Here is an 18,846-nt window from a genome sequence, read left to right as displayed (position 1 = left end):
TCTTTATCAATTGCAGAACCCCATGCATGCAAATGGCTGCAAATAGCAGCGCGAGTAGATATGCAGCTTGCAGCCTGACCTAGGTTTCACTGTTTCCATTCACTATTCAGCTGCTCTTCTTCCCCTTATATAAATAAAAGTTGATTGTGATTTGCGAGAAAGAAAATTATAATAATAATATAATAAATTAAGGATTAAATATAAAATTAGTCGGAACCCTCCTTCCGGGACGCTTTCTAATTGCCTTCTTAACAAACCATGTATAACTTTGACCACGAAACATGACGAGATCAAAACCAATGCAAACAGGCCGTGACGTTTGCAAATCACAATCAGAAAGTATAATGTCCCCTCCCCAAGGCTTGGAAAATAAAAATAAAACCTTTTCCCCTCCACAGGACATCGCACAGCACGCTCTGCAACTTCAAGGAGGCTAGGAAATGGATTTAAAAGAAAAGAAAAGAAAAATAAGAACAGAGGGAGGGAGGGGCTCAAAATTCCGTTGTATTGGGCAAGTAAAGGAAGAACTTAAAAAAACGGTCGTACAAGTTATAAGAAGCTAAAATATTATTTCTTGCTTGCTACCCAAAAAAACAGGGTTACAGATGCGTGCAGTTGCAAATTAGGCACGGCTAAGCTTTTAAATGCATTTGTGGTCCGCCTGAGAACAGTACTTTCTTTCATCCACAAGGTGGGATACGCCAGAGTTCCAGGCTTTTCGACTTATTCTATCTTTTTGCTAGAGTTAGCATCACTTTCTTCGGATGAATTAGCAGTCTTAGACTCGTCAAACTCCAACAACTGCATTGTATGACAGAGATCAACATCTTAATCCACCAAATATTGCATAAAAGGAATTGCAGGCCATAACTGCTCCATATTTACAAACATATCGACAAAGTAATATTTATGATTTTTGAGAGAGTTAATATGAATAATTACGGTCCAATATGCTCGATACAATCCTTAGATTTATTTGTTCCTCCCTCCACATGATAAATTAAATTTTATAAAATTACCTCTCTCTCTCTCTCTCTCTCTCTCTCTCTCTCTCTCTCTCTCTCTCTCTCTCTCTCTCTCTCATTCTCATATTTCTATGAGGCTAACATGGCTTTATCCTTTTCCACGGAGTGTCTTTAACCATTTATGGGCTAACAACAGAGATAGGCATTTTACCGACTTGGATAACATTCAAGTAGACATGTGGATAGTTCCCTTTGACACTGATTAGATTATGCATAGATGCTACACGGAATTATTCTCATTCTATTTTATGTATATGCAATTGTAAAAAATTAATTGCATTAGTAAAATGGGAGGAGAAAATTAGTGCCAATAACACAAAACATAAGGGTGATGAACAAACCGGTTTGACTTCGCCATTCCAAATGCAATGAGCAGCCAAAAATCCAATAACAGCAGGCACAATATACAAAAGTGCAGGCTGAAAAGGAATAGTGAGAAAACATAGTGAGGATCAGGCAATAAAATAGAGTGAGGGAACTTTCCCACGACAATTATCATATTAAGATGGATAAAACAAAGACAGGCATCCAATCGTCACCTGAGCAGCCTGGAACCAGTTCATAACAATAATTGTGAGCACCAAACCAACAGTGTATCCCAGAAAAGCACTCTTAAAATAATGGCTGTCTTTCCCTCTAGACACATCAAATCGCAGAGCCAAAGCTACAAATATACCTATAAGGAAAAATAAACACATCACTATACGTCAAATTTGTATTTATTTACTATTTTTACAATATAAATTAAGTTTAAAAGATTCACATTTAAATAGCTGTCCAAAAGTTTAAATGTAAAATCTGATACATCGATGTAGCAGTTTCCAGACTTCATATCTACTTCCAAAAGGCCATCTCATTTTAAACCAATTCATCAGCAAAGTTTCTGGCATCCATCCCTCTTATCCAAAATTAACTAATCATTATCCTTCACAGAAGGCAGAAGATACATCATCTAAAACTCTCAACCTTACCTGGGATTACAATGTCACCAAGGCCAAGCATGGAAAATGGTCGAGCAGAATCTGCTGTAGGGAACAAAAGCTGCAGATGAATTGAATGGCATGTGCAATTAGAATCATAGATGGCATCAAATATAAATTATACAATTGTGGAACACAACATGCAAAGTATAACAGACAAAAGAATTCGAACATAGCGTATGTGGATTTCAATTAAACTGGATTGCTAACCTTTATGGGAGCATCGAAAGATTTTGCAACACTAACCATCACTGGAGTGAAGAAAACCCAGAAAATATCATATACAAAAAGTCCTGCCTGTAAAGGATGAGGACGGGAAAAGTTATAGATATACAGAAAGTTGATCAGACCACATTTATTGCACGTTTAAGGTAGAGGTACCAAACATCTCAGCAATGTCAGATGATCTGCAACAGAAAACATATTCTTAATATATTTAATCTAAAAACTCCAAATATTTCCAGAAGCCATACCTACACACAACTTACTCAAGAGATAGGGGATAAAGGGCAACAAGGTGGCAAATATGTCGGCACTAAATGAATTCCAGATCTGATGGGTGTCAAAGAGATATCCACTACAGGGGAAACACAGTGCCAAGCAAAAAAATACTAGGGAAACAAAGTGAGAAAGGCATTCCTAGCAAGAAAGCTCTCTTGCTTAAATCTCAGTATTTTGTACCGAAGTGTACATTAACAGAAGAATTTTTTCCCCAACAAAAAGAAAAGGGTTTCACATCCTCCTTCTAAAAGGGTATGTAGGAATACAATTTTACTGAAACTACTGGGATTGCACTAGTCAGGGTACTAGAAAGAGGTGTTTTTTCTTTTCTTTTTTTTTTTGGGGGGGGGGGGGGGGGGGGGGGGGTTCCTAGTAGCATGTAGTGTTGCTCATACAATCAGCTACAGAAGCGCCTTTGTCCAAAGCAATTCTAAAGAGGGAAGGGAAAGCAATCTTCAAGGCCACGTCTCCACACCATACATCATGCCAAAAACTGATCCGATTACCCCTACCCACTTCAAATCTGAAATTTCTGAAGAACTCCCCCCATCCATTGAGAATAAATTTCCACACACCCACTCCATATGCCCCTCTAATCTCATTTGAGCACCAGCCTCCCCAAATACTCTCATATTTGGCATCAATACAATCCTCCAAAGAACATCCCCTTCTTGATGATACCGCCACAACCATTTTCCTAAAAGTGCCTTATTGAAAGTTTTCAGCTTTCTAATCCCCAAACCTCCCAATTATAAAGGAGAGCAGATCTTGTCCCACTTGAGCAAATGGACAGATCTGATCAGAATTGGCTCACACAGGATCAAGGTATCATCCGCAAAGAGTAAGTGAGAGACATTAATGCTGCCATGGACGGAAATGCCCACCGAGAAGCCCGAGATAAAACCCCTATCCACCGCTGCCTTCAACATTCTACGTAACACATCCATTACTAAAACAAAGAGAAAAGGGGACAAAGGATCCCCTTGTCTTAATCCCCAAGAGCTGTTAAAAAAACCAGCGGGAGTGCAGTTAACCAAAAGTGTGAATCTAGTTGAAGAAATGCAATACTTCATCCACTACACCATTTTTCCCCAAAACCATGCCTACCAAGGATATATATCAAAACATCTCTATTGACATGGTCAAAAGCCTTCTCCATATCCAATTTGCAAACGATGCATGGAATTCCATCTCTAATTCTACTCTCCAAGCATTCATTAGCAATGAGAATGGAGTCAAGGATTTATCTACCCTTGACGAAGGCATTTTGAGATTTTGTGATAATCTTCCCCATAACCAAACTCAAACGTTTAGCAAGCACCTTCGAGATAATCTTGTACACACCACTAACAAGACTAATGGGTCGAAACTCCATCACCTCTACGGACCCAACTTTTTAAGGGATAAGCGCAATGAATGTAGCATTAATGCTTTTCTCAAATTTCATAAAAGAGTGGAATTCAATAAAAACCTTCATGATATCCTCCTTGACAATGTCCCAACATGCCTGAAAAATGCCATGGAAAAGTTGTCGGGTCCCAATGCTTTATCTTTGTTCATACCTCTTATCACATTAAGCACCTCCTCTTCAAACACTCCCTCCAACCAAACTGCACTAGGCTGGTCAATCGAATCAAACACAAGCCCATCAACTTTGGGTCTCCAAGAAAACTACTCCATAGGAAGCTTTTCGTAAAAAAGGACAATGTGATCCTTAATAGTTGAATGATCCGTAAGAACACAACCATCTGAATGGAGCACCTCAATTGCATTATTTCTTCTGTGAGAATTAGCAACTCTATGAAAGAATTTGGTGCACTTGTTTCCTTCCTTCAACCAAAGAGCCCTGGATTTTTGTCACCATGAAATCTCCTCCATAAGAGTAATATTTTCCAGATTAGCAGCAATGCTTAGTTTCCTTTCCTTCTCATCAAACGAGAGAACCCCCACAGCCTCTATTTCATCAAATCTAAGTAACTCCTTGAAAATAGACTTTCTTTGGTCCCCAATGTTCCCAAGCACCTCTCCTCATTCCATTTCTTCAAGTCATTCTTCAAGCTTTGCCTTTTTTGGCTAAGAAAAAGCTGGGTGTACCCAACAACTGATAAGAAGACCACCATGTTCTCACCTTATCTACAAAACCATCAACTTTGAGCCACATGTTATTTAAAATATTGCCACCCCTTATGAATACCCCCACAATCAAGAAGGCTGGGAGAATGATCAGAGCATAATCCAGGCAAACGTTTTTGACATAAATTAGGAAAATACACCTTTCAAGAGGGAGAAACGAGAAATCTGTTCAACCTAGACCATGCCCTCCCATTCGACCAAGTGAAATCACACCCTGCCAAAGGTAAATCAACAAAGCCCAGATCAAAGATTAAATCAGAAAAATCAACCATGGCTGAACCAATGCTGGAACCCCCCGACCTTTCACTCAGGAACCTAGTGATGTTAAAATCCCCTCCAATACACCATGGGCCCTCCCACCAACTTCACAAACCAGCAATCCCATCCCAAAGGAATCTCCTATCCCTGTCAACATTGGGCCCATACACACCAGCAAAAGCCCACCCGAAACCATCATTTACATTCAAGAAAGAACAAGCCACAAGAAATTCCCCAATATACTCATCCACCAGAGTTACAACTCTCTTGTCCCGCATCAAAATAATCTACCTAATGTAAATAAGTAACAGCATTTGCAATGGTCTATAATAAGCATCATTCATAATTGGGCTGGATTGTGAGTTCAAAACAACTCATTGCGCGTTTTCAAGTTTATGTTTTTCAACTGAGCCTAAAGGGTTGTAGCTCAAGTTTAGCTCAATACTAATATAGGTGAACTAGACAAGCCCCCTGATAAGCCTAATTTTCCGCAAGATATTTGCAACAATGGCCGTTAAATTTTAAAGAATATTTATGTGATGCCCCTATATGATAAGATTAAAGGTATGTGGTGTATGAGATTCCACATTGCTTGGGAATGAGAAGTTCTTGTTCTTTATAAGGTTCCAATGAGACTCCTATTGTATCATTAACTAGTCCTTTTGGAGTATAAGCCATGTGGTTTGGACTTTCCATTGGGGCATTACAAATGGAATCAAAGCCTATCTCAACCAGAAATGTGGGACTTGAACTATGCCACCTACAAGGGATAGGCTAGACGAGTACGTCGGGAATTTAAGGGAAATAGATTGTGATACCCCTATATGATAAGATTAAGGGTAGGTGGTGTATGAGATTCCACATTGCTTGGGAAGGAAAAGTTCTTGCTCTTTATAAGGTTTCAATAGGGCTCCAATTGTATCATTAACTAGTCCTTTTGGAGTATAGGCCATGTGGTTTGAGCCTTCCATTGGGGCATTACAAATGATATCCCTATATGATAAGATTAATGATAGGTGGTGTATGAGATTCCATATTGTTTGGGAATGAGAAGTTCTTGCTCTTTATAAGGTTCCAATGGGGCTCCAATTGTATCATTAACTAGTCATTTTGGAGTTTAGAACATGTGGTTTGCGCCTTCCATTAGGACGTTACAATTTGGAGAAATGATATTTGCAGTCGTGGTTGTGCAAGCAGCGTGCAGTCGTTTTGAAAAAAATGAATTAATATGGGACTCACATGAAAAAAAAACTAACTTTTTAATCGTGGATCCCACTTTTTTTCAAAACAATTGCGCGGCGTTTGCAATTCCACGACTATATGTAGCATTGCTCTACAATTTGACACCACTCAGAAGAGATACTTGACACATATAGGTGTGCAAAATGTTCGTTTGATATTATCAAAGTAGAAATCAAACAGTAGGGTTAAAGAATAGTTTGAATAAAAAGTGCTTCCCATGGAGAATTATAATTAAATCCATGTCCAACTCCTCACCAAAAGGATGCCACCAGTCTTGAAAGAACCAAGCGAAAGCATTTCAATTCCCTACAAATCAAATAAAGTATTTCACTGACATTGTGTTCACAATAGTTTATTCATTATAAAAAAACATTGTTTTCACATGATAGTAGGAGTTAAAAATGCAATTAAAAGACGGATGTGGGACATGTCAGGACGATGAATCAAACCCATGATACTGTTTAATCAAATGCCTAACATCAATCATGAGTAATAAAAAGAGAAACAGAAGTCTTAAACAACACCAATTACCAAAAAGGAAATAATGATAACTAGACCGTGCACCAGATGTTCCCTCTCTTTTTAGGTGGTTTCTTAAATCCTTCACGAGGTAAAGTAAATCCAGGACAGGAAATAAATATACATCTCATTGAAACATTATTAACGATAGCAGTTCCCAACAAATATAGAAGTGAAAATCATGCAAACATAGTATCAAGCAACCGTATTGAACATTAAGAGATCACTAAATACTTTAAGTCAATAAATGATGGGGGATTAAGCGTAAGATAAAGTTAACCATAAACCATTCTTCTTTTTTTTTTTTTTGGCTCAGTGTTTCTCACACACACGCCTTGTGCATTCAAGCAACACCTAGATGATCATTAATAAACCTTAATTACTAAAATTAACTATAAGACATTACAAGATGTTATATTATCTAACACAAAATAATATTGGAAAGAAACAAAAATGTCCCAAGAAACTAAAGAGAACTGCATAACTAGAGCTTCAAGATGGAACAAGGACAATGAGGAACTCAACACTTTATTGTTGTTAACACTCTACAATCAGATGGATAACCACTTTCGTTTCTCAAACTTTAGTTTTCAGAATTTTCTCAATCTCTTTGCCTTCTCTAATTAAGTGCATCTGATATATTCTACCTGTTGCACTTAGATAGTGTCTTTGTTATTGTTAATTAAATTTATACCACTCATAGAAAATTTAATACCAAGACCATTTTTATAGATAGAGAAAGGAATGATAAAATTTGGAGGATCATGAACGAGTGATGGAAGAGCTCAAAACTTTATTTTCAATACATTGGTCCATGGGCAGCCTCTTATCAGTTTTAACATGTGTTTCCATGATTTTCTTATTGAAATGCTTGCTTCTATTCCCTCCCTCCGAGTGATGAACCGTGATTGTCTAGCTATAAAGAATCCCAGGGGAATGAAAGGATAAGTGAAACAGGATGGGTGAAAATCTCTTCCAATTGGAATACTTGTGTTTCCGTAGGAACGGCATGCTCATTTTTGAATTAGGTGTTCCTCTTGTACACGGGCTACACCATTGTGTTGTTTAATAAACTATTTGCTTACTTATCAAAAAGTACATTTTTTATAGAGTAGAGAAACTACCAACAAAGAGGTCTTTATTAAAAAGGATGCTAGCAAACCTGAATGGAGAAAGCAAGTCCCAATGTATTGTTAGCTAACCAATGCTTCTGCAAAGCATACCATGCACAGAAAAAGGCTCCAGGGATTGCAGCAATAATCTGGGACCTTGTAAACTCAATCTCCAAAGCTGTGTAAGGAAAATATCATTGTGCATAACACAAACAAGATAATGTCAACTGGATCAAATGTGAGATTGGAGGAGCAGAAAACCACTCACGTATTTTAACACAATGGATTGTGTGTCTTAGAACAATAAAATCACAGTGCACTGACCAGGAAATGACATATAGAAGTTAAAAGTGTTAAAAGAAGAAGCTGTTCAAGACTCAACTGAATAAATGCATTTAATTCCCCGGATGTAGAACCTCCTGCTCTTTCTTTCATAATTTAAATTCTTATTTCAAGATTGATAAAGGGTTAGATAAAGCTCTAGAAAGATAAGCTACACTCATAGGGATGTATATGCGAGGCCAACCATTTGAGATATTAGTATAATTATGCGCTTAAATTTAGACCAGCAAAACTTTCATCTCCAAACTGAAATTAAAGAAAACTAGACAAAGCAGGGGTTTCTAAATCTAGCTAGGTGTTTTTATATGACCCATGTACTTGGGTTATGCCTTGCCTTTTAAATGAAATTGTTGTTACTTATAATTAAAAAAATCTCTGATAAAGTAAAAGAAAACCAGAAGAATATTGTCTAGGCAGTTGAGAGAACAGCTGCAATCCATCATTAAACCAAAAAAAGTTATGGACAGTTATATATATAAACCAACTCAGAACAACAATATGACAGCCCCACTAAATTGCAGTCTATCAAATTGGAGAGTAAATACTTGATCAAAAACTATTGGCACTAATTTAGAAGTGAAAATAACAGATCCGTGTAAGTATAACAAACATAGATTGCCCTACAAACTTCACATTAAGATGATTCACAACAAAAATCAAAATAAGAATTCGGAGATATAAAAACCATGGACACCACATACAACGGAAATATGGAAATCTCCACGTAATAACGTCCTGATTCCAATGCTCTGGTAAATAACGTTTAATAGTAGGTAACAGTGTTGCTCTGAAAAAAGTGAAAGAGAATATATGAGATAATGAAGCAAACATGAAAAAGTCGGAAAAAACAATTCCAGGTAGGAAGGACATACGAAAGCGCAACGATCCCTAGAACAAAGAAATAGCATGTTAATACAGCATTGACCAAGTCCTTAGATAGAAACTTAAACAGCAAAAATAGTGATAACAGCATTGCACTCCCAACAAAGGGGAAACGCATGGCATGCTCATTGGACATTGTCTCCTGCACAAATATACATAACATGTTTCAGGAAAGATTGGTTTGAAGTCAATTTCAAAAAGCAAAACCATAAATGTAGAAGATGATGAACATTGGTGCTACTTTACTTACAGATGGTGGAGTTGGCTTGACAGATCTGTAGCAGCCCACATAAACAGTAAGGCAAGCAGTCAAAATGACATTTAAGTTTGGATCCACCTTAACAACGAGGGGTGCTAAAGTTAAACCTGCATTAAAACATAATGTATTAAATTGCATAGGCTCAATCTCCAGCATCTCCAGGAAATTCTTTTAGAGGTAAATACCACTCATGCAATGCAGGTTACAACTGTTCAGCATCCACCTCTTGTTAATGGTGAGAGGAGATGCCAAGATTTTAGAAATATGATACAGCATAGAGATTGTAGTAGAGAAAGGAGTCAAAGGTCTACACAATATAAACCGTACAATCCAAGGTAAAAATGCATGCTTATAATCTCTTAAAGTCCAGAGAAAATTTGTTCTTACAAATGGATATTACGAAGTGGATAATAACCTGATCATTCTAACAAAAAATAATTATTGCTGAAAATCTGAAAAGTGAGAACCAGTTTTACCAGGCTGAATGAAGACAAAAAAGATGCAAAGAGTATGTTGAGGTAATAAAAAAAGAGATGTCAAGCCGTTTGAGAGAGATGACCCCAAAGAAAAAAGAAATTAGGCACTCAATCAAAATTAAAGGGTGGGGGTGAATCCAAATTAGTCCCCATACGATGAGATTTTCAGCTTAATTACGCAAATTTATGCACACTTGAGGCAGTACTTTTTTTATATATAAGTAAACAAATCTTGAGGCAGTACTTTTTTTCTTTTTTTTTTTTATAGGTAAACAAAACTTTATTGCTCAAAGAATATGCCTAGCCCAGTATATACAATAGGCAGTACTTAACAGGAACTCATGTCCATTTCTCGTGAAAAGGATATTCACTCCAAGTACCATTGGAATTTTTCACTTCACCAAAAGAATAATTCATGAAAGTTTGAAAAACGTCAAACACTGTTAATATCTCAAACAAAGCAATGCGCCATTACACAAAATCGAATCCCAGCAATGCCACAAAACAGCACAAGTAGAAGCTAACCTGCTAAAGCTACATTCGCCAATCGCTCGACGTTTTTCATCGTTATCTTATTCTAAAATCCCACGCTTGACTTAAAACACCGACTGATAGATTCAAAAGTTTCCCAATATGGCTTCCTCAGCGATCACAAACCTAAGAAAAATAAACGAAACGCTCAACTCTTTTCCAGATTTATCTGAATTATGCAGGAAGAAATTGAATTTCTTAACGGGGGTGCAAAATTTCAGTATTTGATCTAAGACTATACAAAAATCATCGAAATTCAGACGAAAACAGATATTCCTCTTTTCGCAGTAAGAAACACCATACGATTCATCGGCGGCACAGAAATAGTCAACCCCTTCGTTTCCCTCAGAGATCGGGTAGGCCGCCGAAGAGAGAGAGAGAGACCAGGGTGGAGGGAGGATTCAGATTTTGATCATTTGCAGATTTTGATATTAGGGTTTTAACTGTCTAAAGAAGGCAGTGGAGGAGGGTTAACGAGCACGTCGAGCAGAAGTTAAAATTTAGGATTTAACGGCCGATAAAAACTTGAGCTGTGTCTCGTAACAACAACATTTACCTAGTCATAGACTCATACGGTCATACACTTGAAAATTTTATTTTGGTAAGTCAAAAAATATATATATATATATATATATATATAATAATTTTTAAGAATCCTTTCAAAATATTTTTTCATACTTTTATTTGTTTTGCAGAAGATAGTATATAAAGAAATTATTTCAATACAGTTTGTCTATAGGTCTTTTGTTTTGAGCTTTGATAAAGTCAATAGTAAATTTAAATATTATTTTTAAAGATGTTTTGATTCTTTGAAAGCCTTTGCTTTAAGATTTATGAAATTTTGTAGAGCTTGAACTCTTTGGATTGAAATTGATAAAAAAGATATTTCAAAACAAAATGCAATCATCATTCTTTTTCTCTTGTTGTTGTTGTTAGGTCTCGTTTGAATATTGAGTTCAGTTAAATTTTTTATAAATACTAGTGAGTTGAGATGGTAGAGTGAGTTTTGTGAATCCCATCTAATATGAGTGTAGATATGTTTGGATGTTAAGATGAGTTTAGATATATTTATGGGAAGTTAAAAAAAATTGTGAGTCCCGTGTATAAATAAGTGTTAAGTTGAAAAAAGTTGTAGATTTCACATTTTAAAAAGTTTTGAGTTGAGATGAGTTTAGTGATTTAAGAGTTAGATATTTGTATGTTAGATCCAATTTAAAATTAAACTAATCTCAATTCAGTCCAAGTTGGGCCTTAGTGTTGATGGGTTAATAGGGTCGCAACGGTGATAAGGAGGATGAAACACTTGATAGTTTCGCTTTAGAGAGGTCATAACCGTTTTAGGCATTAGAGCATAAGTCAATAACACACTGACATCTCAGCAGTGTACAAAATAAAACCATGAGCATCACTACATCAGATTATTACCTAAAATACCCTATCGTGTTTTTCTTCCATTCTCTTTGTTGTTACCCATGCCCATTTTGAAAACTTATCCAGTCGCCACCTAACCATTTCGATGGTAGGCAGCCCGATGCAGCCACCCAATTCAATGCCAACTAGTCCGAAGCAGCCACCCACAACCACCATGCAATCGTGCATCCAACGCCACCCACCCACAGCCACCACGTATTTTCATTGCCTGGTAAAAAGGCTTCGAAGGGAAGAAGAGTAATATGTGCTTTAGAATTAATTAAGTGATGCATTTTACACCAACAAAAAAGGGAAAAGAGAAGGAAGAAGAAGAGTGTAATGCAAATATGCAATATGCATTTTCATTTCCATTGTATATCAAACAGATGCTTGATGTAATATTTTGTGAAAGAAGCATTACTTCCATTGTTCCCCATTTCTCTATCAAATATATGCATTTTACTCTATACTGGATTTTCTTTTTCCCTATTTACCTATTACTTCTATTGTTCCCCATTTCTTTATAAATCATCATAATTTAAAAATTCCTTCATTTTCTTACGTTGCTCATGCCCTTACACCAATATATAAAATGAATTAAACTGCGATTTCTAGAAGAAATGGCTACATTAACAACACGCATTTTGATGGAGAATGTTAGCAATAACACATCTCCACTTGTAAAGCAAAAAGAATCCATTATGGTTCCTCCTGCAGAAGAAATCAAGAAGGGTCTCTACTTCCTATCATACTTTGACCAGATTTTGTATGTAGTTTGTACTGTTTACTACTTTCCTAGATTTTTTCTTAGAAGTGAAAACAAAATAGTTGTGGTCATAGACTCGAAGATTTTTAAAATAGACAGGAATGTATCATTTTTCGCATTTGAAATAGTGGGTTTGGACTTTGGACGCACGATCACATCACATGACCTCCTTTTGTCGTTATTGAATTCAACAAAATAAAGGCAAAAATCTAGATTCTTTTATTTGTATTTATTTTAGACATGAGTGCAAGAGTTGGTGATGACTTTAAAAAAAAAAATACAAATGGGATGCAAATGGGAGATCACATATATGTTAATTATTTCTAGATGTTACCATATATAGATTAAAATATTTTTTTTCTTATAATATCAGATAAGGCCAGGCAGTAGTTCCTCAAATATGAAATCAAAATCGAACTATGATTTGGTAGATCTAACCTTAATTTATTTCTCATATTTTATAGTTTAAATGTCAATATGTTATGAGCTTTTGATAACCTCGATCAATAGTAGTATGTTTCAAAACCCAGACAACAATGAAATAGATCAAGTATATTAATATTTTTTTATGTTATTTATTTAGTTTTGTAAATCCAAACATCCCTGCAGCTTTTTATTCTTGTTCTTTCATTTCGAGTTTATTCGTCCATCAATCTTAAAATTTATTGTAACGCAATTTTTTTTTCTAAATTGATTTGTAACAATTAACTATTGTGTATAATGAAATAACTGAATAAAGAAATTGTCAGAAATCTTTAATCCAAAAGAACAACATTAAAAAAAATAACTTGTTAAAGCTGAGACCAGAAATTCAAATTGAGAACCCAAAACTGAAGAAGCAGATTCAAAAAGTTAAAACAATGGGAAGAGTTAATTTTACCTGATACTAAATAGTAGAAAATGAAGAAAGTGAATGTGAAATCAATCTTATACTAAGGTGTAGGTGGTGAAAAGAAGAAACCAGAATTTGACGAGCAAAGCAGACAAATTCGTGAAAGGGAGTAACCAAAAAGGAAGGACGAAAGCGTAATTAGACACCATAAAACGCTAACCCTACAGGCCCCGTATATAAACCTCCTTAATTAGCTGCCTCTCATTTCGCCTCCCCTTTCAGCTTTCGTCCCCCCTCTCTCTCTCTCTCTCTCTCTCTCTCTCTCTCTCTCTCTCTCTCTCTCTCTCTCTCTCTCTCTCTCTCACTGCTTTTCTCTTCTCGTTTCGTTTTTCTCTTTCTATTTTCTTCTTCTTTTTGTCTTTTGCACTTTCGTCTGCACTACTCATCTCTTGCATTTATTTCATTTATTTTTTGTTAATTTTTTGTGCATTTAGATCTAGATTGTTGTTTACAGTTTTTTTTTCTGCTTTCAGATCTGAACCGTTTATTTCGTTTATTTTTTGTTCATTTTTTGTGCATTTATTTTTTGTTCTTTTTTTGTGCGTTTAGATCTAGATTGTTCTTTATGGCTTTTTTTTTTCTCTTTCAGATGTGAATAGATTTGTTTTTATTTTATTTTCTTGATTTTCTTTGTGATTTTTTGTTTTTGTTCTTATTATTTTCCATCTGCACCGTGTCTCTTCTCTCATATTGTTCTTCTTGTCTCTTCTGTTTTTTTTCAACAAAAATAGTGACCCTCTGTTTTAGACCAGACAACTCTGATCCATAGGATTTTTACAAGTCTTCTGTAACTGTTAGGCGCCGCAGTTATGATACTACATCGTTTTTTTGTAGTTCTCAAGCGCCGCAGTTATGATACCACATCGCTCTTCTGTAACTCTTAGGCACCGCAGCTATGATACTACATCGCTCTTTTGTAGCTGTCAGGCGCCGCAACACTATGATGTTACATCTCTTGTCTCTTGTAGAGAGATACTTCACCAAAGATGCTATGAAGCAATAGAGAGATGCTTTGTCATAATTTTCTCTATAAAAGAATTATTCAGCTCATCTTCCTTCGCATATCATCTTCTTCACTTTTCTGAATTTAGTCTATATTCTTACTCTCTGCAATCTCTTTCTACATTCTCACTCTGCAATGGCTCAGCAATCTTCTCATAACCAATATATAAGGTATTTTGCACGTCGTTCACCAGTTGTTTCTATTTTTACCATAGGTGTTATAATACAATACAATAATGATCTGACTAATAAATCAGATGATGAAATTATTTACGAGTTTGTGACTCTCGGTACCCGATACTCATCAACCATTGTCGCATTTTCTCAGCAGCTACAATCCAAAACTAGTGGCGTTGACAAATTTAATGAAAATATTTCTATCCTTCAGCGGCTTCTTCTGGAGTCCAACATGAAGATAGAAATACTAAAACAAGAGAACATAAATTTAAAACAAGAAAACAGTGTTGATTTAAATCAGTAGGCAATCGAAAAGAAGATTTAAGCGAACAAAAATTTAAAATCCTTACTTAAATCTTCTTTTCGATTGCCTACTGATTTAAATCAACACTTTTTTCTTGTTTTAAATTTCTGTTCTCTTGTTTTAGTGTTTATATCTTCATGTTGGACTCCAGAAGAAGTCCCTGAAGGATAGAAATATTTTCATTGAGTTTGTCAACCCCACCAGTCTTGGATTGTATCCGTTGAGAAAATGCGACAATGGTTGATGAGTATCGGGTACCGAGACTCACAAGCTCGTAAACAATTTCATCATCTGACTTATTAGTCAGATCATTATTGTATTGTATTATAGCATTTACGGTAGAAACAGAAACAACTGGTGAACGAGGTGTAGAATACCTCATATATTGGTTATGAGAAGATTGCTGAACTATTGCAGAGTGAGAATGCAGAAAGAGATTGCAGAGTAAGAATGTAGACTTAATTCAGAAAAGTGAAGAAGATGAGATGCGAAAGAATATGAGCTGAATAATTCTTTTATAGAGAAAATTATGACAAAGCATCTCTCTATTGCTTTACAGCGTCTCTCATGAAGTATCTCTCTACAAGAGACAAGAGATGTAGCATCATAGTGCTACGGCGCCTGACAGTTACAAAAGAGCGATGTAGTATCATAACTGCGGCGCCTGACAGCTACAAAAGAGCGATGTAGTATCATAACTGCAGCGCCTGACACCTATAGAAGACCTGTAAAAATCCTATGGATCAGAGTTGTCTGGTCTAAAACAGAGGGCCACCGTTTTTGTTGAAAAAAAATAGAAGAGACAAGAAGAACAAGATGAGAGAAGAGACACGGTGCAGATGGAAAATAACAAGAACAAAAACAAAAAACCACAAAGAAAATCAAGAAAATAAAATAAAAACAAATCTGTTCACATCTGAAAGAGAAAAAAAAAAGCCGTAAAGAACAATCTAGATCTAAATGCACAAAAAAAGAACAAAAAATAAACGCACAAAAAATGAACAAAAAATAAACGAAATAAATGGTTCAGATCTAAAAGCAGAAAAAAAAAACTGTAAACAACAATCTAGATCTAAATGCACAAAAAATTAACAAAAAATAAATGAAATAAACGCAAGAGATGAGTAATGCAAACGAAAGTACAAAAGACAAAAAGAAGAGAAAAGCAGTGAGAGAGAGACGAAACGAGAAGAGAAAAGCAGTGAGAGAGAGAGAGAGAGAGAGAGAGAGAGAGAGAGAGAGAGAGAGAGAGAGAGAGAGAGGACGGAAGCTGAAAGGAGAGGCGAAATGAGAGGCAGCTAATTAAGGAGGTTTATATACGGGGCCTGTAGGGTTAGCGTTTTATGGTGTCTAATTACGCTTTCGTCCTTCCTTTTTGGTTACTGCCTTTCACGAATTTGTCCGCTTTGCTCATCAAATTCTGGTTTCTTCTTTTCACCACCTACACCACCTACACCTTAGTATAAGATTGATTTCACATTCACTTTCTTCATTTTCTACTATTTCGTATCAGGTAAAATTAACTCTTCCCATTGTTTTAACTTTTTGAAATCTGCTTCTTCAGTTTTGGGTTCTTAATTTGCATTTCGGGTCTCAGCTTTAACAGGTTATTTTTTTTAATGTTGGTTCTTCTAGATTAAAGATTTCTGACTATTTCTTTATTTAGTTATTTCCTTATACACAATAGTTAATTGTTACAAATCAATTTAGAAAAAAAATACGTTACAATAAATTTTAAGATTGATGGACGAATAAACTCGAAATGAAAGAACAAGAATAAAAAGCTGCAGAGATGTTTGGATTTACAAAACTAAATAAATAAAATAAAAAAATATTAATATACTTGATCTATTTCATTGTCTGGGTTTTGAAACATAATACTATTGATCGAGGTTATCAGAAGCTCGTGACATATTGACATTTAAATTATAAAATATGAGAAATAAATTAAGGTTAGATCTACCAAATCATAGTTCGATTTTGATTTCATATTTGAGGAACTACTGCCTGGCCTTATCTGATACTATAAGAAAAAAAATATTTTAATCTATATATGGTAACATCTAGAAATAATTAACATATATGTGATCTCCCATTTACTAAAATATTTGTATTTTTCTTTGAAAGTCATCACCAACTCTTGCACTCATGTCTAAAATAAATACAAACAAAAGAATCTAGATTTTTGCCTTTACTTTGTTGAATTCAATAACGACAAAAGGAGGCCATGTGATGTGATCGTGCATCCAAAGTCCAAACCAACTATTTCAAATGCGAAAAATGATACATTCCTGTCTATTTTAAAAATATTCAAGTCCATGACCGCAACTATTTTTTTCACTTCTAAGAAAAAATCTAGAGAGCCTGAAAACTTAATGATCCACCTGTAATATTAGCCTCAACGCTACTTATTAAAAAAAAAAAATCACTACAATACTAGAGTTTCTTATACTGAAACCGAGTAGCCTGTGCAACTTGTTTAACATAAGGATGTTGAAACAAATTAACACTTAAGAAAGGAAATCCCAGATAAAAGGGGGAAAAAAAAAGAGAAAGGAACTGAGCCAGAGTAACTATTATTCCACGATGGCTAAGCTAGGCTTCTCTATAATTACACCAAAGTATTCTCTATTTATCAATAAGACAATAACAAATAACAAAATTTCCAAAAAACTCACAAACTAGAAATAAGTGTAAATGTTCGTATAAGATATCATAGGCCCGTGGATTCTCTAGTCTACAGTTTAATAAACATTTTTTTATAAGTAAAAAGAAATCAATTTAACAAACTTTAAAAGCCTTTTGTATGCCTGCTAGGAGTTTTCATCAAATGGGACATAAAGAGCCAAAACCTCCACTCAAGTGATACTAATTCAACTATCTGGCCCCGATTCTTTGGTTTCTGAAATTTTCCAAATCCCAATGTAGCAAAAAACATAAAAAAATTAAAATTTTCTTGTTTTTCCCTTTTATCAGACCAATACCAGTCAATTTATAATTGCTGCGATTAGTGATGCTGAACTGCAACATACATATACCAATAACCATCAAACTTGCTATTTTTAAGGATATTTGTAAATTCAATTCTTTCCTTTCAACATAATCCCGATTCTATCTGAACAAAAGCCGTCTTTAATCTTTTGAAGACATGCAAGAGTCACAAGCAACTGAGCATACCTATGATTGGTCAGGGGGATAAAGATATAAAGTTTTCCAAAATCCAGGTCATCTTCAAGACTGTGTGTGTCAAGAGCAGCCCTCCATACTTCTCCATCATGCAACATGATGGCATCAATGAAAGACCCCTCGTCAAACATAGAAACATCACAGCTTAGTAACAAAAGAAACTTAGCAAATATAAAGACAAAAAGATACTTAGGACTTACTTCTACTCGCTTTCGTAGAATATCAATTCTGTTTTGGAGGTCTTCGTGAGCCCTTTTCAAGTTTGTATCTTCCATTTTAGTGTGTTTCTAGAAAAATAATATCATGATAAGTTATATTGCAAATCCTAATTAGCTCAAAAAAATAAAATCCACAAAAATCTAAACCTCAATCAAGTAGAGTAATAAAAAACCCATTAGGTTTTCCTAAGCAAACAAATGAAACACTGGTCATGATAAACAAATACATTAAAAACAAGGAATGGAGTTGAAATTACCGCGATCTTTGATCCAATCAGACTAATATTCTCATTCCTCTGCAAACAAAAATCACAGAACATATCATCAAATCCATAAAGAAAATAATACATAAATTAAAAAAGGTGGAGAGAGAGAGAGAGAGAGAGAGAGAGAGAGAGAGAGAGAGAGAGAGAGAGAGAGAGAGAGAGAGAGAATTTGGGCATTTCGTAGGTATGATTTATGCTTCTTGTTCTCTCAGTTCAAGCTTTTTGTCCTCTCAGTTCAACATGTTTTAATTTCTGCACCACCATGAAATTTGTGATACGCATATGCATGAGTAAAAAAAAAAAAAACAAACACAAAGATGATCGAATTTGAAATTGAAGTTCAACAAACAAAAATAAAAACTTTC

At 35.3% G+C, this 18,846-nt stretch overlaps 1 protein-coding gene across 2 annotated transcripts; it reads right to left on the bottom strand.

Annotated features, from left to right (window-relative positions):
* Positions 1-488: 488 nt before the first annotated feature.
* On the bottom strand, positions 489-10,769 carry LOC122318456 (signal peptide peptidase-like). Of its 2 annotated transcripts, none has more exons than XM_043135819.1 (12): positions 10,502-10,769; positions 10,255-10,386; positions 9,245-9,360; positions 8,985-9,136; positions 8,814-8,899; positions 7,821-7,948; positions 6,395-6,445; positions 2,216-2,302; positions 1,997-2,066; positions 1,565-1,701; positions 1,367-1,444; positions 489-801 (listed from the first exon to the last, which is right to left on the bottom strand). In XM_043135819.1, exons 2-12 carry the CDS (start codon positions 10,292-10,294, stop codon positions 724-726), a joined length of 1,023 nt encoding a protein of 340 aa, XP_042991753.1. In that variant the 5' UTR covers positions 10,295-10,386; positions 10,502-10,769; the 3' UTR covers positions 489-723. The 2 variants fall into 2 exon arrangements, with proteins under 2 accessions (XP_042991753.1, XP_042991752.1); XM_043135818.1 differs by having other exon boundaries at positions 10,564-10,769.
* Positions 10,770-18,846: the final 8,077 nt, after the last annotated feature.

Source organism: Carya illinoinensis, chromosome 8, assembly GCF_018687715.1.
Source record: "Carya illinoinensis cultivar Pawnee chromosome 8, C.illinoinensisPawnee_v1, whole genome shotgun sequence".
Classification (NCBI taxonomy): Eukaryota; Viridiplantae; Streptophyta; class Magnoliopsida; order Fagales; family Juglandaceae; genus Carya; species Carya illinoinensis.
The sequence above is the reverse complement of the archived record's forward strand: the minus strand, read 5'-3'. Positions and strand labels throughout refer to the sequence as shown.